The 25,361-nt window shown below is 38.9% G+C and overlaps 1 protein-coding gene across 1 annotated transcript; it reads right to left on the reverse strand.

The window, feature by feature from the left end:
* Window positions 1-2,823: 2,823 nt before the first annotated feature.
* On the reverse strand, window positions 2,824-23,411 carry rab21 (RAB21, member RAS oncogene family). Its single transcript, XM_088922850.1, has 7 exons — window positions 22,989-23,411; window positions 9,050-9,109; window positions 8,363-8,470; window positions 8,101-8,164; window positions 6,168-6,222; window positions 5,356-5,444; window positions 2,824-3,736 (listed from the first exon to the last, which is right to left on the reverse strand). Exons 1-7 carry the CDS (start codon window positions 23,130-23,132, stop codon window positions 3,591-3,593), a joined length of 666 nt encoding a protein of 221 aa, XP_088778976.1. The 5' UTR covers window positions 23,133-23,411; the 3' UTR covers window positions 2,824-3,590.
* Window positions 23,412-25,361: the final 1,950 nt, after the last annotated feature.

Here is a 25,361-nt window from a genome sequence, read left to right on the forward strand (position 1 = left end):
TTGCTACTTTTAACAGTTCAAATTCCTCATGAGAGCTTATCAGCAATGGCAAGAACTGGAGCCAATCACTGTGACGAAAGGTAACAAAAAGCAGATCTGTAAAGCACCAAATGTTAAAATTGGAACCACCTGCCACTTACGTTTGGACCTTTACCAGACAATATTTCTGCATTCCTAACATAGAAGCATTTTACAAACAAAAGAGAGAAAACACGGTCTGGTTCCAAGATGCAGGGAGCTATTTCAGCTAGGGAAGCTGGCCATTTTCAATTACCTTCTGGCTTGTGAGCCTATTAGTCAAAACGGAGCTTGAAGACTTTAGGACATTTCAGGGAGAATGAAAAGACTTGAAGGTTTTTAGGCCAAGATAATCCAAATTAAGCTATAGACACAGATAACCAGAAAACGCAAAACACAAAACTTTAATTTCGTGAAACACTTGTTTCAGGAAGAAACATCAGGGATTAACATGCCAAAAAACATTTTTTCAATTAAGGCAGCATTACCTTATTATTCAACCGTAAGCAGCAGCTGACACTGCCATTACTCATGACCTGACTCAACAGAATGAGAAAAAAAAATGCACTTCCCTGGGGACATACAAGACACACAGGGAATTGAATGCTGTCACCAGTTTCCAAGGCCAGTGAAAAGCTTGGTCCAGAACAGCTGGCAAAGTAGAACGATAGAATATTGTGTCCTTAGTACCTCTCATTTATCATATTTAGGGGTATATGCATTACAATACAGCTCAATCTGAGAAAATTAAATCCAAATTTCCTAAAATGAGCAGGGCACAGAGGCCTGTGATCTTGCCTTAACTCAGCATCTCTGGAAATATCTGGGGTACCCTCAAAAACCACACTGCAGACCTGGCAACAACCTTTCTAGAACAAATCCTCAAGTGAATGACAGTGTGTGAAAAAGCTAGAAGAGGACTGTAAGAGTTTATAAGGTTCTTGATTGGGAGCACATCTCTCCATTCTCTACGTTGCCAGGAGTGAACCAGAAGGAGGACACATAATTACTGTACATAAAGAATGGGAAAATTACCCCCAAATACATTAGTGAGCTGGAAAGTCTCATATTATTATATTCTGAAGAACATTATTCTGCAGACAATTTATATCCTTTATTTCAGGCTACCTTTCTTCCAATTCCAATTGTAAATACTAAAATTAATAATTATGTGTGCATACAGGTGACCCTTTAACCTTAGAAGAAATTTTAAAAATTGCATAGCACATCAGTTTTTTTTTTTATAAAGGGTAGTTGATCCCTTTTTCTTATTGTCCGCATTATTCAAACTTTACTTTTCAAACTCCAGGCAGCTGCCTCACAGTATTAGGGCCCTTTGTTCAATTCCAGGTGCTGTTTTCATGGATGTTAAACGTCTTCCCCATCTGCACGAGAGTTTCTTCTAGATGTTCCGTTTTCCTCTCACAGTCTAAAACACATACTGGTATGTTAATTGGCTTCTGTAAAATTGGCCATAGTGTGAGTGTGTGTGGCTGGTGATGGACTGGCATCCTGTCCAAGGTCCAAGCTGGTGTTCTCCTGTTGCTTGCCAAGATGGGCTCTGGCTCCCCCACGATCCTGAATTGGATAAAGCTATTCCAAACTGTACGGATGGATGCTCAAGCTCCAATCTATCTGTTCATGAAAAACGTTTTTTGAACAGGCTGCTCTTCACTGATGCAGTTCCAGGTAGCTTTTAACAAAAAGCCTAAGGAACATGACAAGTAATACACTACCTGGTGGGGTAAAGGCATTAGGTGTTTATAAAGTTATCAGGCTTATTCAAACAATAAATGCTGGAATGTTCCACTGTGCACTGTGGAAGTGTTAAATCTGGTTCACATGAACATGGGGAACACATGCCTCTGGATGGGTAATTTAACAGCTTAATGCAAATATTCTACAAATGTCTACACTTCCAGGTCATCGCAGATAAAAATGGTCATCATAGAGAATCCATACAGTATGTTCCCTCTGGTCCTCTTTTTTACCTATACTAAATATCATTACTATATAGTGCAGCTGTTTGAACATGCACCACGTAGTGTATTACACAGACTGAATGTAATATTGAATTGAAAAGATGTTGACTCATAATGTAGTAAACATTATGAATGTATAGAAAACACAGAGCTTGAAGCAACTCAAGATAAAAACGTAGGTGTTCTCTGTGAAGCTTCATTTACATCTTCTAGAGACTTGGGTAAAGCAATAAAAAAGCAAAAAATTTAGACCTATAGCTAAAGCGCAGAAACAGAAATCAAGAGATGTTAAAATTGTACAATTGCACTAATAAAGCCTCATTTAGAATTCTGCATGCAATTTTGGTCACCACATTACAAAAAGGCTTAAGAAATCAAATTTCTCAAGGGCAACACAGGACAAGCAACGTGACAGACTTCTTCAGAATCAACACTGAAACACAAATCAAAGGGCAGAAGTAGCAACTACTGAAAGTAGAAGTAGACTATTTAAAACCACGGACACTTGGCACTTTTAGGAACAGAGTGTTGTGGGAGTATACAATGGTATGTTGCTGAAACTAATACCCTGGCTTCTTTCAAAAAGTGGTTGAACGAGATCCTTAGATCACTAAGTACTCGTAGCTGTAACCTAGCAAGCTAGGTAAGCCAAACGGCCTCCGCTCGTTTGTAACCATACGCATGGGTATTAATGAGTAAACCAAACTGCTTCACAGAAGTTGACACAACTACTAATTTCCATGTGCAACTGGTATGAATCTGAATGGAAGTATGCCAATATACAAATACTGAAAAAATAATGAAAATGCTTTTCACACCTATGCATTGTAAATTATTATAATTGTTCCATTACAAAACATGTATGGTACTAGCAGTTAAAAAAATTACAATTCAAAAAAGTGTGCTTTCACCGACAATTGTTATTTTCATTTTACAATCATTAACATGACTAATGTACACTTTTCTACACCTGCGTATTCTTTCCAAAGCTTGTAAAAGCAGATAAAATATTTAATAAGTATTGTACAATGTATTTTTTTATATACCAACTCAGCAAACAAGGTGAAATACAGTATAACAAAGCATTGATAGTGATGGGCCAGTGCAAAAACCTGCAAAAATAGTATGTGGATTATCTGATCAATTTAAATGAAAAAAGCTGAAACTTTAGAACTGCCACAATTTACCACAAGAACACAAAGGGCTGGAACGGGTATAGATTTCCAAAGAACACATAAGTTATTAAATAATAAAGATCTGATTTAAAAGTAAAACAAATTCAGCTTTTACAGAATTTAATTCTACATGCGCCATTATCCATGTCAAGAATAAAAATGATGAAGGTGAGGGGGGTCTGGGGCAATGAGGGGGAGGCCACTGGTAATTGCTCGTTAATCAACTGAAGCAGAGTAAAACGCCAATTTCCAGTCAGTTCATTCCACTACTTTTATAAGTCTCTTCAGTGTTATAAATGTGATTACGTGAAAATACTGTTAATTGTATTACTCCAGGGGGGCGAATGAACGTGTGACTAGGAATACGGCAGTCTTCAGGTAAATGAGGTGATAGAAAGAGCCACAGTCCCGAAAATCAGCCAGAAGAGCAGCACCCCCCCCCAGCTGCAGCTGCGTTTGGGGGTTCATCGTCCACAATCTGTACCCCCCGCCGCCCCGTTCCTGACTGGCTGGAGCCATTCCCCTTCGCCCGCTCATCTGCCTGCGCAGTTTCAATCATTCCTGTTGACGGAAAGATACAGAGAAAAATAAACACTTCTCCTTCGCATCACACTTAATCCAAGCAATCACAGCAATACCAAGCTGGAGACACATGCAGCTGTATGGATGTGTCATTCGGAACTTTATGCTGCTTGTCATTAACTTAACCACCCTTCATAAAATAAACGGAGCATTAAATGTAGATATTATTTTATTTTTTTCCGATGTCTTTAAATTTTCAGGGAATTTGTTTTCAGAAATTATAACAGTGTCCGCCAGTAATTAACAGTGGAAAAACACCCTTCAGCACATGGATTGAAGCAGCACATAAAGTATTCTACTGTGCTTTGGGTACTCTGTTCCAATCCTGGACTAGACAAACTTCTAAATCAGTGAATTAAGCTGTCGTCATCATCCATGTTCACCGCAAGGGTGTTCGATTAGCACTACTCACACACTTTGTGAGGTGTTATGTTATTGGGAATGCGTTAAGCACACTATCTCCCTGCGAAGACAGGTGCTAAAAGAAGCACCAACAAGACAGTTTAAAATAAATCACTTTTCGACACCAATCAATCCATTGAAAATTGGGATACCTGCCAGTGCGGTAGGCCAGTGACTGGCACACACTTGAAATAAGAATGAAACAATCACACATGCTGCAAACGTTTTGGTAGGATCACACCTTACTTGCTGACAAGCCCAAACTGTTCTCAATCTTGGCATCATGCCATTCCTTTCTGAATCACAAACACCAGAAGGAAACGACTACATTGCCTAAGTAGTTTGCACCCTTACAAGCACACATCAAGCACATATGCTCAAATGTTATTCATAGCATATAGACATTAGCACATCCTGCAGGCACACTTGTCTGTAAGGTTACAGATCTGTATCCAATATTTATCATCTTCAACATGCTGAGAATATCACTGCATAATGGATTTTTTAAATTTTGAAACAGTATTTCAAGAAAACACTTAAGGTGGTGTGTCATCAAAGCCGGTCTCAACAGGTTCTTGCTAATCTGTATGCAATGTCAAAACCTTGGGTTTAAAAATGGGTTACATTCTTTAAGCTTTATAAAAGGTGGAACTTTAGAGATATTCAATACAATTCATGTTGTACAAACTGAATCAACAATTTTCTAAGATGGAGACTTCGATGCAGTGCTATGTTCATTGGATTTTAACATCCTACCTAGTATATCCAGATGGAAAAGGCGATCAAAATGATATTGGCAAAAATTTACTAGCTGAAAGTCTTCACTTTACCACTGTTCCAGCTATTATTACACATTATTTTTAGCTTTATGTTTACATTATTTATGTTTATTATATAAATATTAGACGGGCATGTTTAGACAGATATTATACAGTCATAGACGGGTTATTTAATACTTTTGTAACTGGTATGTATTGCGATACAATACAATGCACCCTTCTCATCATGCCTGGTATAGCCACATGGGCAGAAGACTTTGATACCATTATATTACTAAAGAGTTCAGAACAAAGCAAACTGTAGTACATTTTAGTTATAATGAAAGTCATGGGTCTAATTAGTATTTACATATGTGTAAGAAATTTCAGATGGTCCTTTCAAATACAAAAACAAGTCAGAAACAGGTATTTGCTTACTTTTACAAAGGTCAAGAAATAATTCTTCAATTCCTTTGTTTAGTTTCGCTGACGTATGATAGTGTTTTGCCCCAACTGACTCCGCATACCTGCAAGTAAAAGAGAAAAGTTCAGCAACTCACACATTTGAATAAGAAACAGCAGTATGATAAAATACTGTATTCATAATCTTGTACCCTGTGAGCAGTGAAATTCAACCTACAGCAGTATGGAAAATGTAAGGATTGACACTTTGCTGTTCTCATGCACTGTAGGGCCAGACCACTTACAGTTAGATTATAGTTCAGTAATTCGCTATCTAGCTATTATATTGTGATGCCACATGGCCAGATAGTTAAAAAAGGATATAGTTTTGAAATGTCCTAGAACACTGTGTTGAACTGAAAAGTGCCAAGAATGAGTTGATCGTTTCCACAAAGAGACCATCTGTTATAAAGTAAACAATCCCAAATGCTTACACAATTTTTACATCGAGTGTAATGTTACAAGGGTGAAGAATGTGCATTTCTATGAAACTATACATTTTCATTATTTGTTTTTAAAAAATTAACGTTTTGAATTTATCCTGAGAGCAGTATGACCGACCAGTTTTTACAAGACGGAAAACAAAAAGAAAAATGTAATTAGAAAATCAGCAAGAGCAGAAAGAAACTGAAGATCCAGATGAAAACATTTGCAAATTGTTTAACAAAAGATAATTTTTTACATTTGCAATATGTAAAAAAAAGTACTACTCCTTTAAAAATGAAATTTTGTATCTTTATAAATGCTTCAATTAAACTGCACAATACACAATTAAAGTTCAAACTTACCCTTCTGCGTCTTGAACTGATACATGTCTCTCTTTTTCAAGGTCTATTTTGTTACCTATAACCAAACAAGCAAAAAGCAATGTATCACATATTTCTGTAGATGAGTGTAAATGGATTGCAGTTTCCCAATAAAACCTTGTATTATTGCTGTTTGTTTATACATTTAGATTTAGAAATTGCAATCACATTCCAATTGTGAGAACCGAACGTCTGAACTAGCAACTATTTCTCAGTTAAAAGCATCACTGCAACCACTCTACAAACCACGCAGTGCTGACTCTACTTGAACACAAAGCACTATTGAATAAGCACAATAACTTTGGCCACAGTTTCCAGACTGTTAATCTGTCATATGAGTATTAGAGGATCTATTTCCTATTTGAGGATGAAGACACTGCCAGTAGCAACAGCTCTCCTTCAGGTGAGTGACAAGGAACAGAGATAAAAAAATCCCACTTTACCCAGCACAACTATAGCACCAGCAAGATCGATAAGAATTCACAGCCAGTGCCAGCAAGGGGCACAAACCAAATTTGTACTGACCATCTCAGCCCACAAGGCATACAAGATTTTTAGCAGTAGAACCATTTCCTAGCCTTTCCTATCCATTTTGAATGAAAAGGTTGACAAGAGAGAAGGATTTAATACAGGAAACGCATTGCTTTTGACTGCTGCCGTAGCAGTATAATCAAGGCTCAAGGGAAAACCACTGAATGACATTCACTTCAAAGACTATTTTAACAGTATTGTAGAGAAGTTTCCACCATGTACATCGGTGACAATGTCGTACATTATTGAAATAAAGACAAAAGCAAGCCAAAATTACTTAAATGAGTTCTGCTAACAGTGCAAAAGAGGTCTTATTACAATATCATACTGAGCTTAAAACTGAACTTAAAACATACACAGCTGTCACACAACCATTACAATTTGAGGTTCCAATAAATGATCACCTTTGGCCTGAGGTCACTTATACATATTCGCAGAAAGTGTATGTTTGAGCCACATATGGATCCTTCTTAAAACATAAACTGCCTGGCATTTTACACATACTGTACCTCAAAAAAGCATAACAGTATTCAGAATCTGAAAATAATGGGCACACCTTAACAAATTATGAATGCTTGGAAAACACAACAGCGCCAAGGATGACTCTCAGAACTTTGAACACGCTTCTTTGAGGTTCATGGTTGCATGTGAAAGGAGGCCATTAGGCCTAACTCCTTTGGTTTCCGATCAAAAACGAAATATCTGAGGAACTCATCCAACTCGTTCTTGAGGAATTCCAAAATTTCTTAAACATGGCTAGAGTTGTTGGTCCACACTCCCCGAACCCTTTGTGTAAAGAATCACCTCCTATTCCAATTCTTAAAAGCACAGCAATAAGTCAACAACAGCACAATAAGGTAACATCAACCCCATAAAAAAAATAATTCATCTACTCAAAAAAATTCCAAGCCTAAGATTCAAACTAAAACAATGTATTCAGCCAAATCGGACACATTCACTGTCTGACACATTAAGGCATAAAAAAGAAACTGCACAGTACTTTCACAAAAGTAAAATCCCTCTTGAAGCTATAAGGTATGAAGTCTTTTTAAAAAAACTCAAACAGAAACCTTCACCTTACCACTGGAGCAGTTATTTTGGGATGTTGAATCAACATGTAATTGTTTATTATATAAACATTTCTCATAGACGGGTCATGCAGCGATACTTTTGTAACCCTGCTATGTATTGCGATACAACACAATGTACCCTTCTCGTCATGCCTGGGACAATGGCCACATGGGCAGCAGACTCTGAAGATGTATTACTACTACAGGGTCCAGAACAAAGCAGGCTGCAGTGCATTTTATGATGGAATGTACAATATGGTCTTTAATTAACATTACAGCCTGATTAAAAAATACTCTTACTGTGAGAAACTTACCTACTATACATAAACAGATTTCATTCCCCAACATTTTCCTTAATTCCTTTACCCAGTTCTTCACCTAAAAGACAAAAAAAAATGTTTTGTAGAACCACATTTTCCCCATTCTGCTACCTTTCAAATATTTCCACTGCAGCCCTTATTTTTATTGCATTCACTTTTTCCCTACAAAAATTGAACACAGTTTATTTAATTTGTAAAAAACAAACACAATCTACACTACCAATATAGAAACAAGAAATGGTCATCAAATACCTACCTTTTGAAAAGAATCCTCATCTGTGATATCATACACTAAAATAGCTCCATTGGAGTCTCTGTAATAAATTGGACCCAAGGCATGGAACCTTTCTTGGCCTGCAGTGTCCTGTATTAAAGAAAGAAAGATGATAACTCCAACACCTAGAGTCTCCCCATTACATCTCACAGTAAGAAAAGGTCTGAGTGAGCACATCACATCAATAAACAGCCACAGCTAAATACAAAAAGTGATACCCTATGACAAATTCTAAATTCTGAACAGACAAAAAAGGTTCTGCTGTACTAAAAAAAAAAAGGAGTGCCTATTTTCTGAAAAGACTGGGATGCTCTATATTATCAATTACTAAAATGTTCAGTGACATTTACTTAGCTCTTAGCTCACTGAACAGAAATGCTATCTGTATGTGAACTGTGACTCAGGAGGCCTAACCTGATCTGTGAATCAAAATGAAAGCACAATACAGTATTTGGCAACCAAACACAGCAAAGGCTTCATGTATAACCAGCTCAATATTTTATTTCAGGAGCAGAAAGGTTTGCAAGATAGAAAACAGAAGTCAAGTGCTGTTTAGAAGGACCAGAGCTGAAAAGTTTTAAGATGGCAGGCTTGTCTTATTTTGCTAGGTAGTGACATTTTCAGGAAAAAGTTCAGAGGTTAAAAAAAAGACTGTGTAAAAGAACTTACCCATATTGCAAGGTTAACTCTTTTCCCTCCAATGTTTAATTTCTTTGTTAAGAAGGATGCCTAAAAGAGGAAATAATACTTCAGACAATGCACTGGATACTAAGAACATTTTAAAGGCACTATTACAACATGTAACTTAATCTATCATAGCTACATTGTACAGGGAGAAAACATCATTCTGCAATATGTGATTTTTAAGTGCTGGAAAAAGAAAGCCTGAAAATTCTGCTTCACCAAGGAAACCCTTATATTGTAAATAACCCAATGCATTGCTTACCAGGATAGGCTCCAGCTTCCCCAAGATTGATGGACACTAGTAAAAAATTGTGTCATTTTGTTCAAAAAGGAAAGAGTAAGCTCACAGCTCCCTCAGAAAGCATAAAATATTATGATCCCTAGTTATGCTCATGTCTCTCTTTCTTGGTCTGTTGTTTCTATTTTAGATTGTGTACAATATGGCCAGACGTTCTAAATGTAACTACTGTGCAAAATTTAAGAAGCAAGTTGCAGGTTGCCAAGAAATAATCAAAAGGTGAAGAAAATGTAATCGGTATTCAAAACACACTCTTATTTTTTTAAATACACATGCCAAAAATAACTCAAATGAGAAAGAATAATGCTATCCATCCATCCATCTTGAAACCAGGGGGGAAACGGGGTCTATCTCGGCAAGCAATTGGCACAGGGTGGGATACCCCCTGGATGGGACGCCAGTCCATCACAGGGGAGACGCAGACACAAACACACACGCACACTGAGCTGAGTTGTTTCAGAAGCCAATTCTCCTATTGGTAAGTCTTTGGACTGAGAGGGAAACTAAAAACCCAAACGAACAGGGGGAGTACATACAAACTGACACAGATGGCATCTCAGGTCTGAAACTGAACCCAGGACTGCAATGCTGTGATGCTCACCATTCCAGTACCATCCAATACAGTCAGAGCAATAAGTCATCCATGTGAGGCACGTTTTAACTACTACTGTACTTCCATCACTTTTCTTAATATGCTACCTATGACCACAAACAATTTCATATAAAACTTAATCGATGTATTTTTTTTCCATGCAGTGCTTTTTGGTGCATCTACAGTATTTAATAACAGCACAGAAGGAAGGCATGCTTCAGCAGACATAATGGTGTAACAGTCACAAATTTAATGCCAGTATTAGGTTAACAGGCAAGTACCGTCTTCCATCACAGAAGATAACTGGTATTGAAGTTATAAAGAAAGGAATAAAAGCAGAACTGAAACTGCATAGTAGAACTATGAACGGTGCCTAAAACAGCTAATCAACAGTTACTTTTTTTGTTTTCAAGTAAGCAAAGGAACAGATCGAGAAAACAGTATGATTTGCTTCAAAAATTATGCCTTCTTAAAAACATTTCAATTTCTTGAAATGTTGCATTCATTTCTGATATCTCCAGTTTTAAAGTCTGGGTTTTTTAATTGATTATATTTACATATTATGCATACCTAAGTGGTATAATAGTTTATTTATGAAATTTATTTTCTGGCAGGTGTTCGTGTTGATAGGTTTGAAGCCTACTGGACATCAACAGAAGAAAAAGGCACAAATGTATGCTCTTGCACTCACAGAATTAAAGTTTTCATAGAGTTACAGATTGAATTCTCAAAACTCAGACAGCCATTCCTCAGCATACAAAGCCAGGAGCTTACATTTTGATACAAAAACCTGCTCATTCAGGTAACCCCAAAAAAGAGCATGCAAATATTTAAAAAGGATTTAAAATGCTCTTTTACAAGACTTTCTTGCACATTCTATAGCACAAAGTTACCATAGAACTGGAAGTTTAAGTGTCTTAATTCAAGTCTTGTTTCAAAGTTACACAAACAAGCTACATTTAACGAGACAAAGAAAAACACATACAAATGGTATAAGGTAGATATTAAAATATCTACAGCATACGCTACTTGCATTACCAACTGGATCCATTAAATTGCTAAAAGCATATCCTATCATGAGACTAGCACATGCTCAATCACATGTGCATGGAAAGATTCTAGAATTACAGTCTGAGCATGCAGGTTGTAATTGCAACCAGAATCTAGGGGGTCAAAGTTCGGAGATTATCATCAACAAATTAAGCCATCTGAAATCCAATACTTGGAAAACATGAAAACACTGGGATGTGAAAAGCAATAACTTAGAAGAGCATAACCAAGGGTCCAAACAAAGACAGGCAGATATGTACAGCAGACAAAAACATCTGGCTTAGGTGGCGATCAGTGCACATGCAGAATAATGTTATACCACTAACAATGCACTCTCTTAATAATGAAGTCAACTACTCCTTGAGTTTCTTAACAGAGGTTAAAGTTTGAATACATTTGGAAGTACCAATTGTGTTACTATTTAATGCGATCCTACAGGGGACATGTATATTCCTTCCTGTGACAAGCTCATTTGCTAGGAGCATTCATCATCTGACAAGAACATAAGCACCTCACAACGGCGTTTCTCAATGTCGCTGCTATCTCACAAGCACACAAGTCCCAGAGGTTGCTGCTGTGACAAAGGACCAAGGACATTTGGACTAAAGGGCCAAATCTACATTCCAAAAAAGTGGTTATCCCAGTGTTGACACTTTTGAAATGTTACACTTGCAGGTACTTGTGGGTACAAGTTTGATTTGCAGGAGAAGGTGAGTAAATTGCCACTATACTCTTACAAAAAACCTTCCAAAAAAACAGGAACTCACACAAGGATTCAGTCAGTAAAGATGCGTTGAGTTCCTATTGCATTGTAGTGATAAAATTATACAAAACAATTCATCCTCAAAGTATCTCCTATGTTTGTAATCCCAGAAACTTCCAGCAACTACCACTGCTGCTAGGCACCTTGAACCAAATATATCATTTTTTTAAAGTATATCTATAAAACACAGAACAGTCTGCACCCTCTTTCATGTTAAGACAGGATTTCTCATCTAATACATTACCAAGGGACTCCTTGCAATTTCAAAGAAACAGGACATTTCTTTTTCACCCATCTCATTATTAGTGTAGTCTGTGAAGAAAACACCAACAGACACACCTCTTTCCCAGCAGTGGGAAATTAATAAGCCTTCTTTTTTTCCCACATTCGCATAACACACTCTCTCAGACAGTAAAGTGTAAGGTTGTCAGCATAATACTGCTGGAACAAGAAACTGATGGTGAAGTCTTCCATTTCTACAAAGACACGTTCACACGGACCTTGCTCTGACAAAGAACGGTGATGTCCGATTTCTTACTGACCTCTAAATAGGAAAAACAACAGCAAAATGCTTATTAGCTTACATTAATAAATCATATCAAAGCTCTAATGGTTAAAGAAGCACACCCAGAAAAGAATTTTTAGATTATTAGGTACATTGTTTGGGGTCATTTCTCTAATCAGAGGTTCAAATGAAAAATTCATGGCTTCAGACTCCCGCCTCATGCACTGCAAGTGGAGTAAATCAAAAAGGTTCACATTTCCTCCAACTGCACATCCTCAGCTCCACGTCTTCCAAGTTTTTTTAAATACATAAGTACTGAAGAGAAGTTCAAGCAGTACGCAGTAGTCGGAAGTTGTGATAATGATCAAGGATGCTCGGGCCGTGATCATGCAATGATAGATCCACCCACACTACCGCAGCGCCTAGACTCTTCACACTGCAACAGAACACCTCTCCAGCGGGGCACTTAAATCCTGCTGGGTACCTGCTGTCCAGAGAAATTCACACAGCAGAACATGGCGCCCCAGTGACAGTGCCGAGATCTAAGTCTATCTTAATGGAACCTAAGAATAGCAGAAAGCAAGCAGTCTTGGACAAATACCTGCTGCACTAATGGCTTGCCCACCTGCTGGAGATATTTCTGTACAAATCAATAAAGAAGTGCTTAGCAAACAAAACAAATCATAATGGGGAAACAAGGAGGTCAATGGCGCTCCATTACCACTTTGAACATTTTACTGCAGCTTCTATCGGCACTTGACTCATACTGCAACACATTGAAACACCACAGAGGAATGTGGAGGATACATACTGCAGCGGCCCCAAACTCTGGACAACAAAACCCATGACTGATGCAAAACTACAAGGAGAGATGATGGGTATTCAGGAGCTTGGACTTATCTCACTCTTCATGAATCAGGAAGAAATGTAAAATCTGTTTCCGCAAAACTCAGAGGACTTTTACCACTGTCATTTTTTCCTTTGAATTAAGAATCAAACGTTTTAGCATTGCTGTAGAATTTAAAACTAATCACAAAAAATATCTCCACACCTAATTTTGAACTGGGACTTTTTACATCTGAATTACTTTTAGAACATCAGGGATGCGTGGGTAAAGGTTTCTTCTCCAGATCCGAGATGTACCTGTAGACTGGAAATTAAAGCTGTGAGACCTGAGCCGATCACACCACAGTAACAAGGCCAGGAAAGAAAGCCGCAGGGATTGCGCGTGGCCTGGACAAGCAAACTGGGGTTGTAATATAAAAACACAGGTTGCCCTAAATATACCGTCCTGCCACATAGGCAAACTCCATTACATAACATTACCCACCAATTTGTTTCAATTACCACTTTCCTCCTGACGTGCAGCCAGACGTGCACACAGACAGAAACATTAGGCTTGTATACTCTGAAGCTGTCGAGTATTAAAGAAACTAAATGAGCTGAGACAAGAAATTCTCATCAAATGAGCTGTTCTTTGTTTTTAGCACAACTGTACTGCATCAAACAAGAATCAGAAGACAACTAAAAGCTGTGACGAATCAAACTAGAATTTAGCAATCTGTAAGTATTTCAGTACATGTTTTTTCCTGCTTATTTTTCACTAGCTTTTAGTAAACAAACAATCTTCATTTTCTTTTTCTGGGAATCTTTCCATGTTGCTTCAGTGCACTTGCAGCGTCTGCCCCGGTAATTAAACAGATCATTGATTTAACAGATACATCAGGCTGCCTTAATGTACATGACGGTACTTGCATATTAAAACATCAAAAACCAGTGGACGTGAACGCTCAAGAGTGCAATGTTTGAATGTAGGAATGTAGGAGTGACCTTTTTGTTTGCAAAACTTTTCTGAAACTCAATGCAGTACTTCAATGGCATTACAAAAGTGAAAATGGAATTATATTTCTCAATTGTTGTAGGAAGGTCACTGTTACTCTGATGACAAACTACAGGGACAGGCTTGTACTCGGCACCTGTGAGATGAGTAGCGCAACCTGCTTACCCAAACTCGTGAGCCATTTTAAGTAACCGGCACGTAGTGTTATATTCCCAGCTCTAGAGAGCTCTGAAGTCCACCAGGAGACTGTGAAACCTTAGCACCTCCCCTGCTCAATAGCTCCTGACATCAACCCCATCAGGCATTTTTACTGTAGGCCACACAGTAGTCCTGACTCCTGGCTTCCTTTTCGGCTTTTCTTCTTTCACAGTTATTCCAATTTAACCTCTTCACAGTCTAACAGCGGACCTCCTCAAGTCAAGAATCGCTTTGATCCCAGTCCTTGTCCACTCCTCCATGGGAAGAGCTCTTCTGAATGGTGCCCAGTTGTGAATCACTCTCACTCTGTGCGAGACATCTCATATTCAGGCTCTTCTGCTGCCCAGCTCTTCTTCTCTCACAGGACTAACGTTTCCCTATGCGACAGTTAGTTTTCTCACAAGGTAATTCATCTGCCACTACCCACGTCTCACGATCTCAGCTCTCACTCTGCGGCAAGCCTGTCCTAACACACTCCAGGATGACATAGAAGATTTCTCTACCACTTTTTAAGAGGGCGGACTGTCTTCAGGGAAGAATTCCACTGTTCACTTTTGGGTTCCTATATTCAGAATCTCGCCGTCTCTCTGGCTTTTCTCTGTCAAAGCCGTACCAGTCTCTCCACAGAGCTCCAATCTAACTGAACAAAAGCAACGCCTCCCGCCACCCGGCCTTGCTCTCTCTCATGCTGCTTCAGAAACTCGGCTGATGCTCTCAGGGGGCTGCTAGTCCTTCATGACCACATGAAGGAAGGCTCTAGGAAAACCAAACACAAAGCTTTCTTCTCTTACACCCCACCGATACCGATAGCCAGAGGCAGTCTGGACCTCCCACTCCAACAGCTTCACTCACTGACACTCTGACTGAGCCCTCTCATCTATCACCTCTGGTTCCATTTAGCCAAGAACATGTACCTGTAAATGAACTGGACTCGCACAAACTGGGATTCTGAAAAGCTAGAGCATAAACAGTTATTTCTCAGCAATTGAGTCTGATTACAGACTGCAGTAATGTAGCAGGTAAATACAGAGCACTTTTATGGACACTAAACTTTAAAGTTATTTGCCATTTCTTCAGAAGATAATCTGCAGTAATCCTAGATTTACAAAGAAAACATACTAAATAAAACCTTGCTGTAACATATCTGGAAACTATTATGATGTAAAACAAGATCAATTTCTTAAAAATAATTTTGCATTCCCATGACTTTTTGCAACACAATAAAAAAACACAAAGTACTGCACACTGTTTATATCCCCATACCCATACGCCATTATCATGTGAGCTAGTTTACATAACTAGGCAACACCCCAAGCAAAGTCACTGCTCTTCTGCTATCCGAGAACAAAATCAGTTTGGGGCTATACCAGCAGCTAAACTCGGGAATTCAGTGACACAACCAATAAAACCTATACAGTAATGCCTTGCTTATATCACACCCAATCATCACATTCATGCATTTCTATGTCACTACTGTGAGAGTTTTATATTTTGACAAAGCAATGAATCTTGGCATTCCTTTCAGTGTGCTTTCAAGACCTCACTCATGCTGAGGAAGGGAGAGGTGATCATTCTGAAAGGCTTGCTAAGCTAAAATCCAAAAGCCAGAAAAATGCTTTGGACGCAACTTATTGGAAGTGGAAGTAAAACCAATCAGTCGTACTATATTCCCCTTAACAAACATTTTTGGGGGACACTACAAAAATTCATCAGAGTAGAATTCCTTCTATCATCAGGACGTCACTTATGCTGGTGAGGAACACCGCACCCCGGAGCTCACCCTGAAGGAGCAGGGTGTCAAGAAGAAAATGGCCTAGAGAATTTGACACTACGATCCAGAGGACACAGAAGGCAACTAAGATTAAGGGCATATAATGCACTGAATGCATTAAATGGTGGCTCTGTGGCTTAGGATCTGCACCTGTGGCTGGAAGGTTGCCAGTTCATATCCCACAGGGAATCCTACTCTATTGGGCCCCTAAGCAAGGCCCTTAACTCCAACTGCTCCAGGGGTGCCGTATAAATGGCTGACCCTGCGCTCTGACCCCCAAGCTTCTCTCTCCCTGTCTGTGTGCCTGTGTCTCTCATGGAGAGCAAGCTGGGATATGTGGAAAAAAAAAATCCTAATGCAAGAAATTGTACATGGCCAATATAGTGATATCTCTCTTAGCTCTATATAAGAGAGAACAGGAGGTGCTTTACACAAATGGTTGAGAGAGTCTTGAACAAATCAAGGACTTCATTCAAGGTTTATAATAGGTAACTGATCTGAGGATCAAATCTATTTTAAGATGGATAAGATCCTCAAATCAATTAGCTATTAAAAACCAAATCAACAACATGTGACTAGACGGGCCAAATGGCCTTCCCTTGTACTCCCTAGTCCATTGCAGGGCAAGTATAGCCTTTTGATGTGGAAATGAAAATCACTTTAAAATCAAGCTAAGGCCATTCTGCTATCAAATTGTGTTTAATTTCAATACATTTTGAATGAACATGTGAAAGAACTATATTGAGATAAAGAGAAAGCAGTCAAATCAAATGCTCATCCACAACGAGTCACTTAAATTTCTTCCTTTGGATTAATTTCTTCTGTTGACGAGGTGTGCAGCCAGCAGACTGACGGACACATCAGGGGACTGTTTAGAGAGGAAGAAGAAAGGCTGCAGATGAGAGAAGACCATTCAGCCCATCTTGTCCATTTGGCAGTTTCATTTCTCTGTTGGTGTGATTATTCAATGCATTTGCAGCTCACACAACCACTTTCTTAACCATGTCTTTCGCCATGGAAAGCAACTGCAAAGCATCAGTGTACAATTAAGACACTGCTCCGGTGCCAACTGACCCTTTTTACAACATAATGTAGCTTCGTGTACAGACTCAGTTTTCATGTGTAGAACAGTAAAAAAGCTTTCAAGACCAACTAGATGAGTTGTGTAACATGAAACATATTGAGATGATCTATATCTTTAGTGCATTCTCTTTAAATGCATTATTATGTTTGCCAAATTTCATGTGGGTTGAAGAATTAAGTTGAAGCGATTTAGTAGGCAGCAGTACGGGTGGGAGATCTGATCTCTCGGATGGACCAGTCTGATGCGTCGGTCCTGCTCTGCTGTGGTCACTCGAGGGTGACCGGATCTTGGACGGTCATCTGTCTTGCCGGTCTGCTGAAACCTTCTCTGCAGTCAGGACCCAGTGGAGCGGCTTACTCCATAGCGTCTGGCAATGCTGGCACATGACATGCCTGCCTGCAGCGCACCAATGGCCCTCTCCCTTGCTTCTGGCAACATGCGAGGCATTATGGAATGCACAGAAAACTGACTAAGTGTGGCCTTTTTTTTTTTTTTGCAACGACCTAAGCTTTGAATTAAGGCCTTTTTGAAGGTGACCAGGTATTGTTCCACCTGGACCTCTTTGGGTGAAAGTGCACCTAACGAGCTTTCTTGTGATTGGCAAGTTGCAATGCCTCACTGCACAAGCTGTATTGCTGGTCAGGGGGCTTAAAACAAATTGACTACTATTTGTGAAAGTACATAAGCTATAACTATAGCATTCTCATTCCATTGCATTTCTCCCCCCCATCAGTATATGTTGCATTGTATAGAGTTTTTTCTATGGCTTCTAAGAAAGTGCAAATATGTTTCCTTAAAATCTTGGGTTACTGCAAAGATGCACACAGCTATTTTGAAAACTGCGACAAACACGCCAAAAGCTATGTTGGCCAGAACATAACCAATCATCTATGCTTATTAGGAGAATGCCTTTGTAAGCATCTTTAGTAAACATTTAAACATGAAACGAATCCTTTTTTATTAGAGTGGCTTCTTTCAGCTTTACTTGTATGAGCATACACCACTTCCCTTCTTCGGTCACTGTCCTGAAAAAAGCTAGTGGTCAGGAGATGGCTAGCCATGCTGTCAGTTCCTGTCAGTGAGGAGTTTGCAGGCTTGCCCTACTTTTATACTGGTTTTTCCTGATGGACCATGCATTGCAACATAAAATTTACATACAACAAAGAGCCCTCAAATGGTAGGAAGGCAGACCAAATTCAGTCTGTTTGCACAACTTTTTTCAACATCTCTCCCAAGCGAAACTGAATCTTGATTTTATCACCATGCTTAAAGAAGGCTAGAGGTGAAAATCGTGCTGATTTAGGAAAAAGTAAATGAGATGTACTGGTAACTGACCAGATTTTCAATGCTGACTTATTACACAGATGGCAAAAACATATGTTGTTCTTAAAGTTTCTGCTTAGGGAGACTTGTTCAATGGTATCCGACACCCTGAAATATTTGTTCTGGTGGAATACGAATTTTAACAAGTGATAAAGAAATCAAAATTTGTCACTTTCAGCCAGGAGTTGAAGGGGTTAAAAAAAAATCACTGATGTTACTTTTTTGTTTGGTACAGATTTTAGTGAAAAAACATCAATTCACAGTCTGTGAAGTATTCACAAAAGAATTATACTAAACAAGGAATCATTCATTTAAATTCCCAAAACACCTCCTAGTTTGAATTCCCCTAAAGCAATGAATGAAACAGTAACACTGTGATAAAACAGAAGCTTAGCATATTGCTCATAAATAGAGTTCAAATATCCATCCATTTTCTAACTGCTTCACCCAATTCAGGTTTGTGGGGAAGCTGGAGCCTATTCCAACAAGCAACCTTGTTTGTACACAAGGCAGGGTACACCCTAGACGGGACGCCAGCCCATCTCACACCAGGTCCCATTTTCTCAGAGGCTATGATGTTTAAAAAGTCTGTTTTTGGATGAAAGCACAGCATTCAGAGGAAACCCACGCGAACATGCGGAGAGCACAAAAACTCCACAGATAGCAACCCAGATACCAAATTGAACCCAGGGCAATTCTAAATACAGCGAGTTCACGCATCATTCTCTAATTTTAATTAAAAGGCTAATATTCCATGCAAATATGCACTATATATCTCCACACACAAACATTCAAGCCATTAAAAACTAGCTGTACAAAAAGGTACTCTTATAAGAAAATCGATATCAAATTCTGTTGACTCTGTAAGCCTGAGAATTCTGGAACAGTCCCAGCTTTCCTTTCTCCTTTCATAGTCTGGGCCCACAGCAGCAACCATAGAGGATTCCAGCTGCATTATTCAGGAGTGGGTCTGTAGGCCCTCTGCAGAAGACGCTAAAGGCCCTACACAAAGACTTCATGCACCACACTGAAACAAGTCCTTTCATTTTGGCAGTTGATTCCAAAGCAGGTGGTTGGTGGTGCAATCACACTGAAGTAATAACTGTCAACTGGACTGAAATGCATCATTGGCAACGCCTAGTCCTATTGACAAAAAACTCTCAAGTTCCCAAATTCTAATGTAGCACTGATGTGATGTGTAGCACTGTGCCACATTCACAGTACTGATGAAATAACCTGCCACAAAGTCTGAAACCTAGAGCAGGAGCCTTTCACCACTTCCTCTATTAAAAGTTATGTTGTCAGGCCTATTACTAAATTGACATAGTACTTCATGTAGGTCTACACTGTCTTTATGCTATGGTAGGTAAGACCATTTTAAAGAAAACTATTAAAAGTATTCTTCATTTTTATCAAAATGAACATTGTTATGCACATGCACAGATATTGGGTCAATAAAGCGTCCACAATCAGAAGATTTAAAACCAGGAAATTTTCCACTCAAACAGTTTATCAACAAATTTATCAATGGCCATTATCAAAATTACATATTTACAGATTTCACATAATACTACTACTTTACAATACTACTAATTTAGATGCTGCCTACTCTGGGATGCCTCCCACCCAACTCAACTGAATTATGTTAGTTAAATAATTAAAGTTGCACTGTTTCGTCGGTCATACTGGATGAAACCATTTTTGTTTCCATAACACACAATTAAATATTTTACATTCCAGAAATCAACTCTAGAGACCAGTAAACAGACCACAACAAATATGGCATTATTAAATTAAAAACTAAAAAAGCCTACCCACCATGGAAATTAAAAGTAATTCCAACGAGTCTGAGACAGAGGAAGCTACATCATACTTATGTCTACCAACAAGACCAAATGACAAACCAAGGCAATCACTCAGGAAATGTGAACACCTACATGCAGGAAGAGGAGGCTGTCAGTGCATTTATTCCACAAGGCAGAACCATGGTTTCTACAAGTAAAAAAAGGATTTTACAATACTACTTATTCCAGATCCAAACAGAAACACATAGGTTCACGCAGAGCTTTATATAAACCCATTCGATATTTCTGAATACTAAAACTAGCAAGCATGAATGTGAAGTTCTTATTCTAGTAAACCTCACTCACCAAAGAAAAATAGACTTCCCCATTAAGTTCTGTTCCATATCAACTTTACACAAAAGTTGTTGTCTATATGCTATATGCTGAGGAATGATGGGTAGGGGAAAAAAACTTTCATTTTAAGTAAACGAAAACCCCAATGGAGAGGTTTAACATTAAGGTGCATTTTAGATGACAAAACAACAACAAACAGATTGTGTTTGCATACCAAAAGGGCAACATGGCACCTGAAACCTGTCACCACTCGAAGAAGGTAAAACAAGGAGGCAGATTCAGTGTAAGGCTGACTGAACAGTGAAAGAGGGCAGCGAGCCACAGTAGGGGAGTGGCAGTGAAATCAATGACAAGAAGGGGGCTCAGTTGCAAAAGGCTACCGATCTGATTCTTTAGCTGCGAGAGGGGTTCACCAAAAGAAAAGGCGCACTGGCAAAGTGCTCTGCTTCCATTTGTACGTCCCATCTAGAAATTACCAACACAACAAACCAGGGCTCCCACTTATCACACTCAAGTGCTTCCTTACAATTAAAAAAAAAAATAGCTGGCCCTTAAGCAGTTCATCTGGAAAAAGATTCCACTTGGGGTCGAGGAAGTGCCCGACAAGCTGGAGTTACTGGTCTGAATTCAGAAAGCGCCACTGTGTCACGGCTCAGCTCCCTGGGGCCGGCCACTTCTTCTGAAGCACAGCCATGCACTTGTGCGAGGAGAAGCTGGGAAAGGAACGCTCAAGGCACCAGAGATCCCCATCTTCCATAGTTCCTGCGCAACATCACGGCACTGTCGATATCAGCCGTCGGCCCTTCACTTAATGCTGTTACTTCACACAGCATACGAGAGCAGGGGGCCTGATTAACGCATGGCTTCAGGGTACCCTCAGCCTGCCGAATAGCCTGCCGGGACTCATCTGCGACATGCTCCACTCTTCCAATCGGAGGACATGTTTCTCCCCCTCACAACAACGTACATGGTAGATGAACTGCTGGAGCTGCTTGGCTAAAAATGTGACGTCCCTTTTTAACTATCCAAGTTCCTCTTTATTTAACAGAAGGCACGGGTACAAATGAGAGGAGGCCCTCTAGGGTGATCGGCACTTCTATCCAAACGCTCCACACAGGAGATTCATGAAAACAGACCGACGGTCGACCTAGTAATGGCAAAAGCAGGTCTCCATTGATAACCGATGACGAACAGAAGAGAATGTCGTTCATGAAGTTTTCTATACTGAAGACTCTGCTCACAGGAAGTTACAGTACATGTATAAAATTCAGGAATATCTTTAAAACTCCTGTTTAAATGACTTCAATTTCAATAAATAGCAAAATACAGGACAGCTGACTTACTCACTTCTTTAAATAAAAAACACTCTCAGAATATACACAAAAATACCCCCCATCTTTAGTGAATGTGCCAAAAATGGAATATCCTAGATTAGAGTGTTTTCATTGTCTACTGTACTGTTTGTTCCTAAATCTGTACAGAGTCCATAGTGCTTTACATCTGGCAAGAGATCTGTAGAGAGCACAGGGTGGATGCATCATGGCCTACAGGAAGAGATGTGCTCCCTCACTAATTCACCAACACTCAGATTAACAGGCATAGTTTCGCTCAAGCCTCAGACTCCCAAGGAAAACTAAAGTGTAGCTTTACCAGAATTAGTTCTCAACAGGCCGATGTATTAGAGGCAGAAAATCAAAACAAGTTCATTTTTCTGAAAAGAAGGAGTGCCAATATCAATAGAAGGCAAGAATTATCGAAAAAATATTTAAATTAGGAACACTTGTACACCAGCCAATTAACTCTTAATGATGTCGTTAGGGCGAATCTGAACTGCATAATGGGTTATACTCGGCCTGTGTCCTGTACTATCTGATTTTAACTGGATCTTCTGATTTAATTTGGCGATCAGCGATGTAACCATTCGTTCACCTTCCTACAGTTCGTCCCAGGCCTTGTTTATAGTGTTTAGTGTTGCTACCGAAGCACGAGTTATGGTGGTAAGTAGTAGGGTTAAGCAGTTGGGCCTTAAACACGTCTTGCCTAAAGCACACCTCTAGGCGCTCTTAAAATGCCAACACCTATTTCTATACAAAATACATGTGACTACGATACTAACACTTACTATTCAGTTTTGTACGTACGTATAAAATACATACACCCACCTATTTAACGCAGACACCTACACACACTCATTAGCGACGTATCTCTGTAACTGTGCACTTCACCTCAGTCTGCGGCGATGTCCGCCGACCCCAGGTGTCATTAGGCCAGCTTGCCTAGGGCTTCTAGGGGGTTTTAATTTAAATAAACAACACACTTAACCCCTCCTTGCCCAGTAGTGAATAAAAAGCCATTTACGAACCTGCAGCGTCGTAATGTGTTTGTCGTTGAATTTGTTCTCGCAGTACCGCAGAACTAACGACGTCTTCCCAACACAGCCTTCTCCCAACAAGACCACCTTGAAAGAGTAGGTTTTATTACCGCCTCCAGCTCCACCAGCCGCCATCGTGAAATTCTTCCTTAATCAGGAATAAAAGTAACTCAGCACAACCCCAGCCTGCGCGTCACATCAGACATTTAAGTGGCAAAAAGAACAGCTGCGGACAGAAACCCACGGGGGATGAAATCCCGATGAATAACAAGGGGGCTTATGTCAATAACAGCGCCTCAGTATCTGACAATCAGGCGCTCGCTCTCTCTCTTTCACCCTGTCTAATGGCGTCTCCTTCCTCTACGTCATGCTCCAGGGATCATATGATGAACTGGGCAGAGGCTGTCGAAAGTGCTAGTTAAAACAGGAGCTGACGGTGCTTTGAATCACGTAGTTGAACGGTGCAAGATTTGCAATATCTGCAGGACGCCGATGTTATGAGTAAGAATGTAAGAATGAAGCCTCTAAAGAGGAAAAGGAATCATAGATGTTCGTCCTTTTGCATAAATAATGCAAAATAACGAGTCTGCTGTGTCACTCTGATATAAATCACGGTTTATACGTTTAAAGCCCGCAAATATTGCAACAAATCTATAATATACTATAATAAAATACAGCTGCATATAAATTATATGAAACAACTATAGTTAAAGGCAGTACTCACAAATTGCATTTAGGTAGTTACTATTCTTTAAGAGACATCCATTACAAAGCAACATCGAGTATCGTTCCATAAGGATCCTTTGAACAGAAAGAAAGCTACTTTCACAAATTCTGTTACCAAACTCCAAAATTCAGTAACAGTATAACATTTTAGCGAGGAGACTGAATTTTTACAACAGTGGCAAAAAAAATTGAGACACATGCACAGAGAAAAATAATTATTAAATATAGTCAACGGTCTGAACCAGGACAGACCCAGACCTGAAAGAAGCTGCGATTAGCCACAAAACTACCCGAGCAATAATCAACATACAGTATATACTTAATGCCGAAACGTCCGTAGATTAATTTGTCAACAACAATTTAGTGAATGAAAATCGAACTGTGTCTGATGCAAGAACCAAAGTTTATTTCAATTCAATAATTAATAGCCCAGGATAAAAGTTCATAACTGTTATATGGATTTTGAGCAGGAAACCTTTGCATGATTCAAGAGGGCATTACATTCAGGAAGATGGTGCCTGTGGTCGAAATCATAATTGCTGTAACGCTCACTGGTTTTAACCGCGAGATTGCTTCTTTTATTTTACATTTCCAGACTCGGAAGTTAACATTTCAAAGCATAAAAAGTCTACACCCTCTAGGCCCTAACACAATACAGTGAAGAATAAAGATTTTGATCTATTAATCCCTAGTAAAAACAGCTAAAATGAATCCATTTATATCACAAAATATAGCAAGTAGTTTTTCATACAATATGAATGAAGTTGTGCGTTCCAAGCTGTAGAACTGTCATTTTGTATTTCATAAGTTAAATAAAAAAATCTAGACAGGCATTTCAATGAAATTTATAAGTCCAAAAAATCAATAATTCAAGTACACACTCCAGCCATATGGTAGCTATGTTTTATTCATTAATTTTGAGTTTGTTTTCCAATTTAAAATGTTTCTAGTCGATAATAAATATAAATCTTGATAATTCAATTATTTTAATTCATTTTGCATTTAATCTATAAACATTGTAATATTTCAAACTCTTGAATTGAAAAACATTTTTTATTTTAGATGTGATTATTTTCGAACTTTGCAGTGTAATTACTAAAACCCAAACACATTAGCTATTTTTGTTTCTCAAAGGTTGTGTTTTTAGGGTACATAAATAAATGACTGTTTGAGAGTACCATATTACAATTTTCTAAACTTTCCAGTATACTTTTTTTTCAATGAAATGCGTAAAAGGGTATACAGTTAGCTATTCGTTTTTCAGGGCACGAAAATAGAAATGTTGCCATTTTTGTTTAGAGGCTTCTTACGTTGTTACTTGGTCTACTCAAACAACTGTATTGCAAACAGTGCACCGTGGACCAATAACATTTAGTACACAAGGGATTGTGAGGATAAGGATATGCCTTTTGAAGGAAATTAACGACACTAACAGCCGCTGTTCAGACGCTTTTATTAGAGACCAAGAAAGGCACCACACGTCTTTGTGGACGTCTCTGGACATCGTCTGGTGGACACCGATAATGTCATTATGGTAAAGGTATGCGACCTTATTGCCAGTTAAACAATTAAAGCCGTTCTAATTTTATTGTACGTTCAGATATTACAGAGAATATGAAACCAAAGGCAGAGCATTTT

This window comes from Atractosteus spatula, chromosome 8 (assembly GCF_055471065.1).
Source record: "Atractosteus spatula isolate fAtrSpa1 chromosome 8, fAtrSpa1.hap1, whole genome shotgun sequence".
Classification (NCBI taxonomy): Eukaryota; Metazoa; Chordata; class Actinopteri; order Semionotiformes; family Lepisosteidae; genus Atractosteus; species Atractosteus spatula.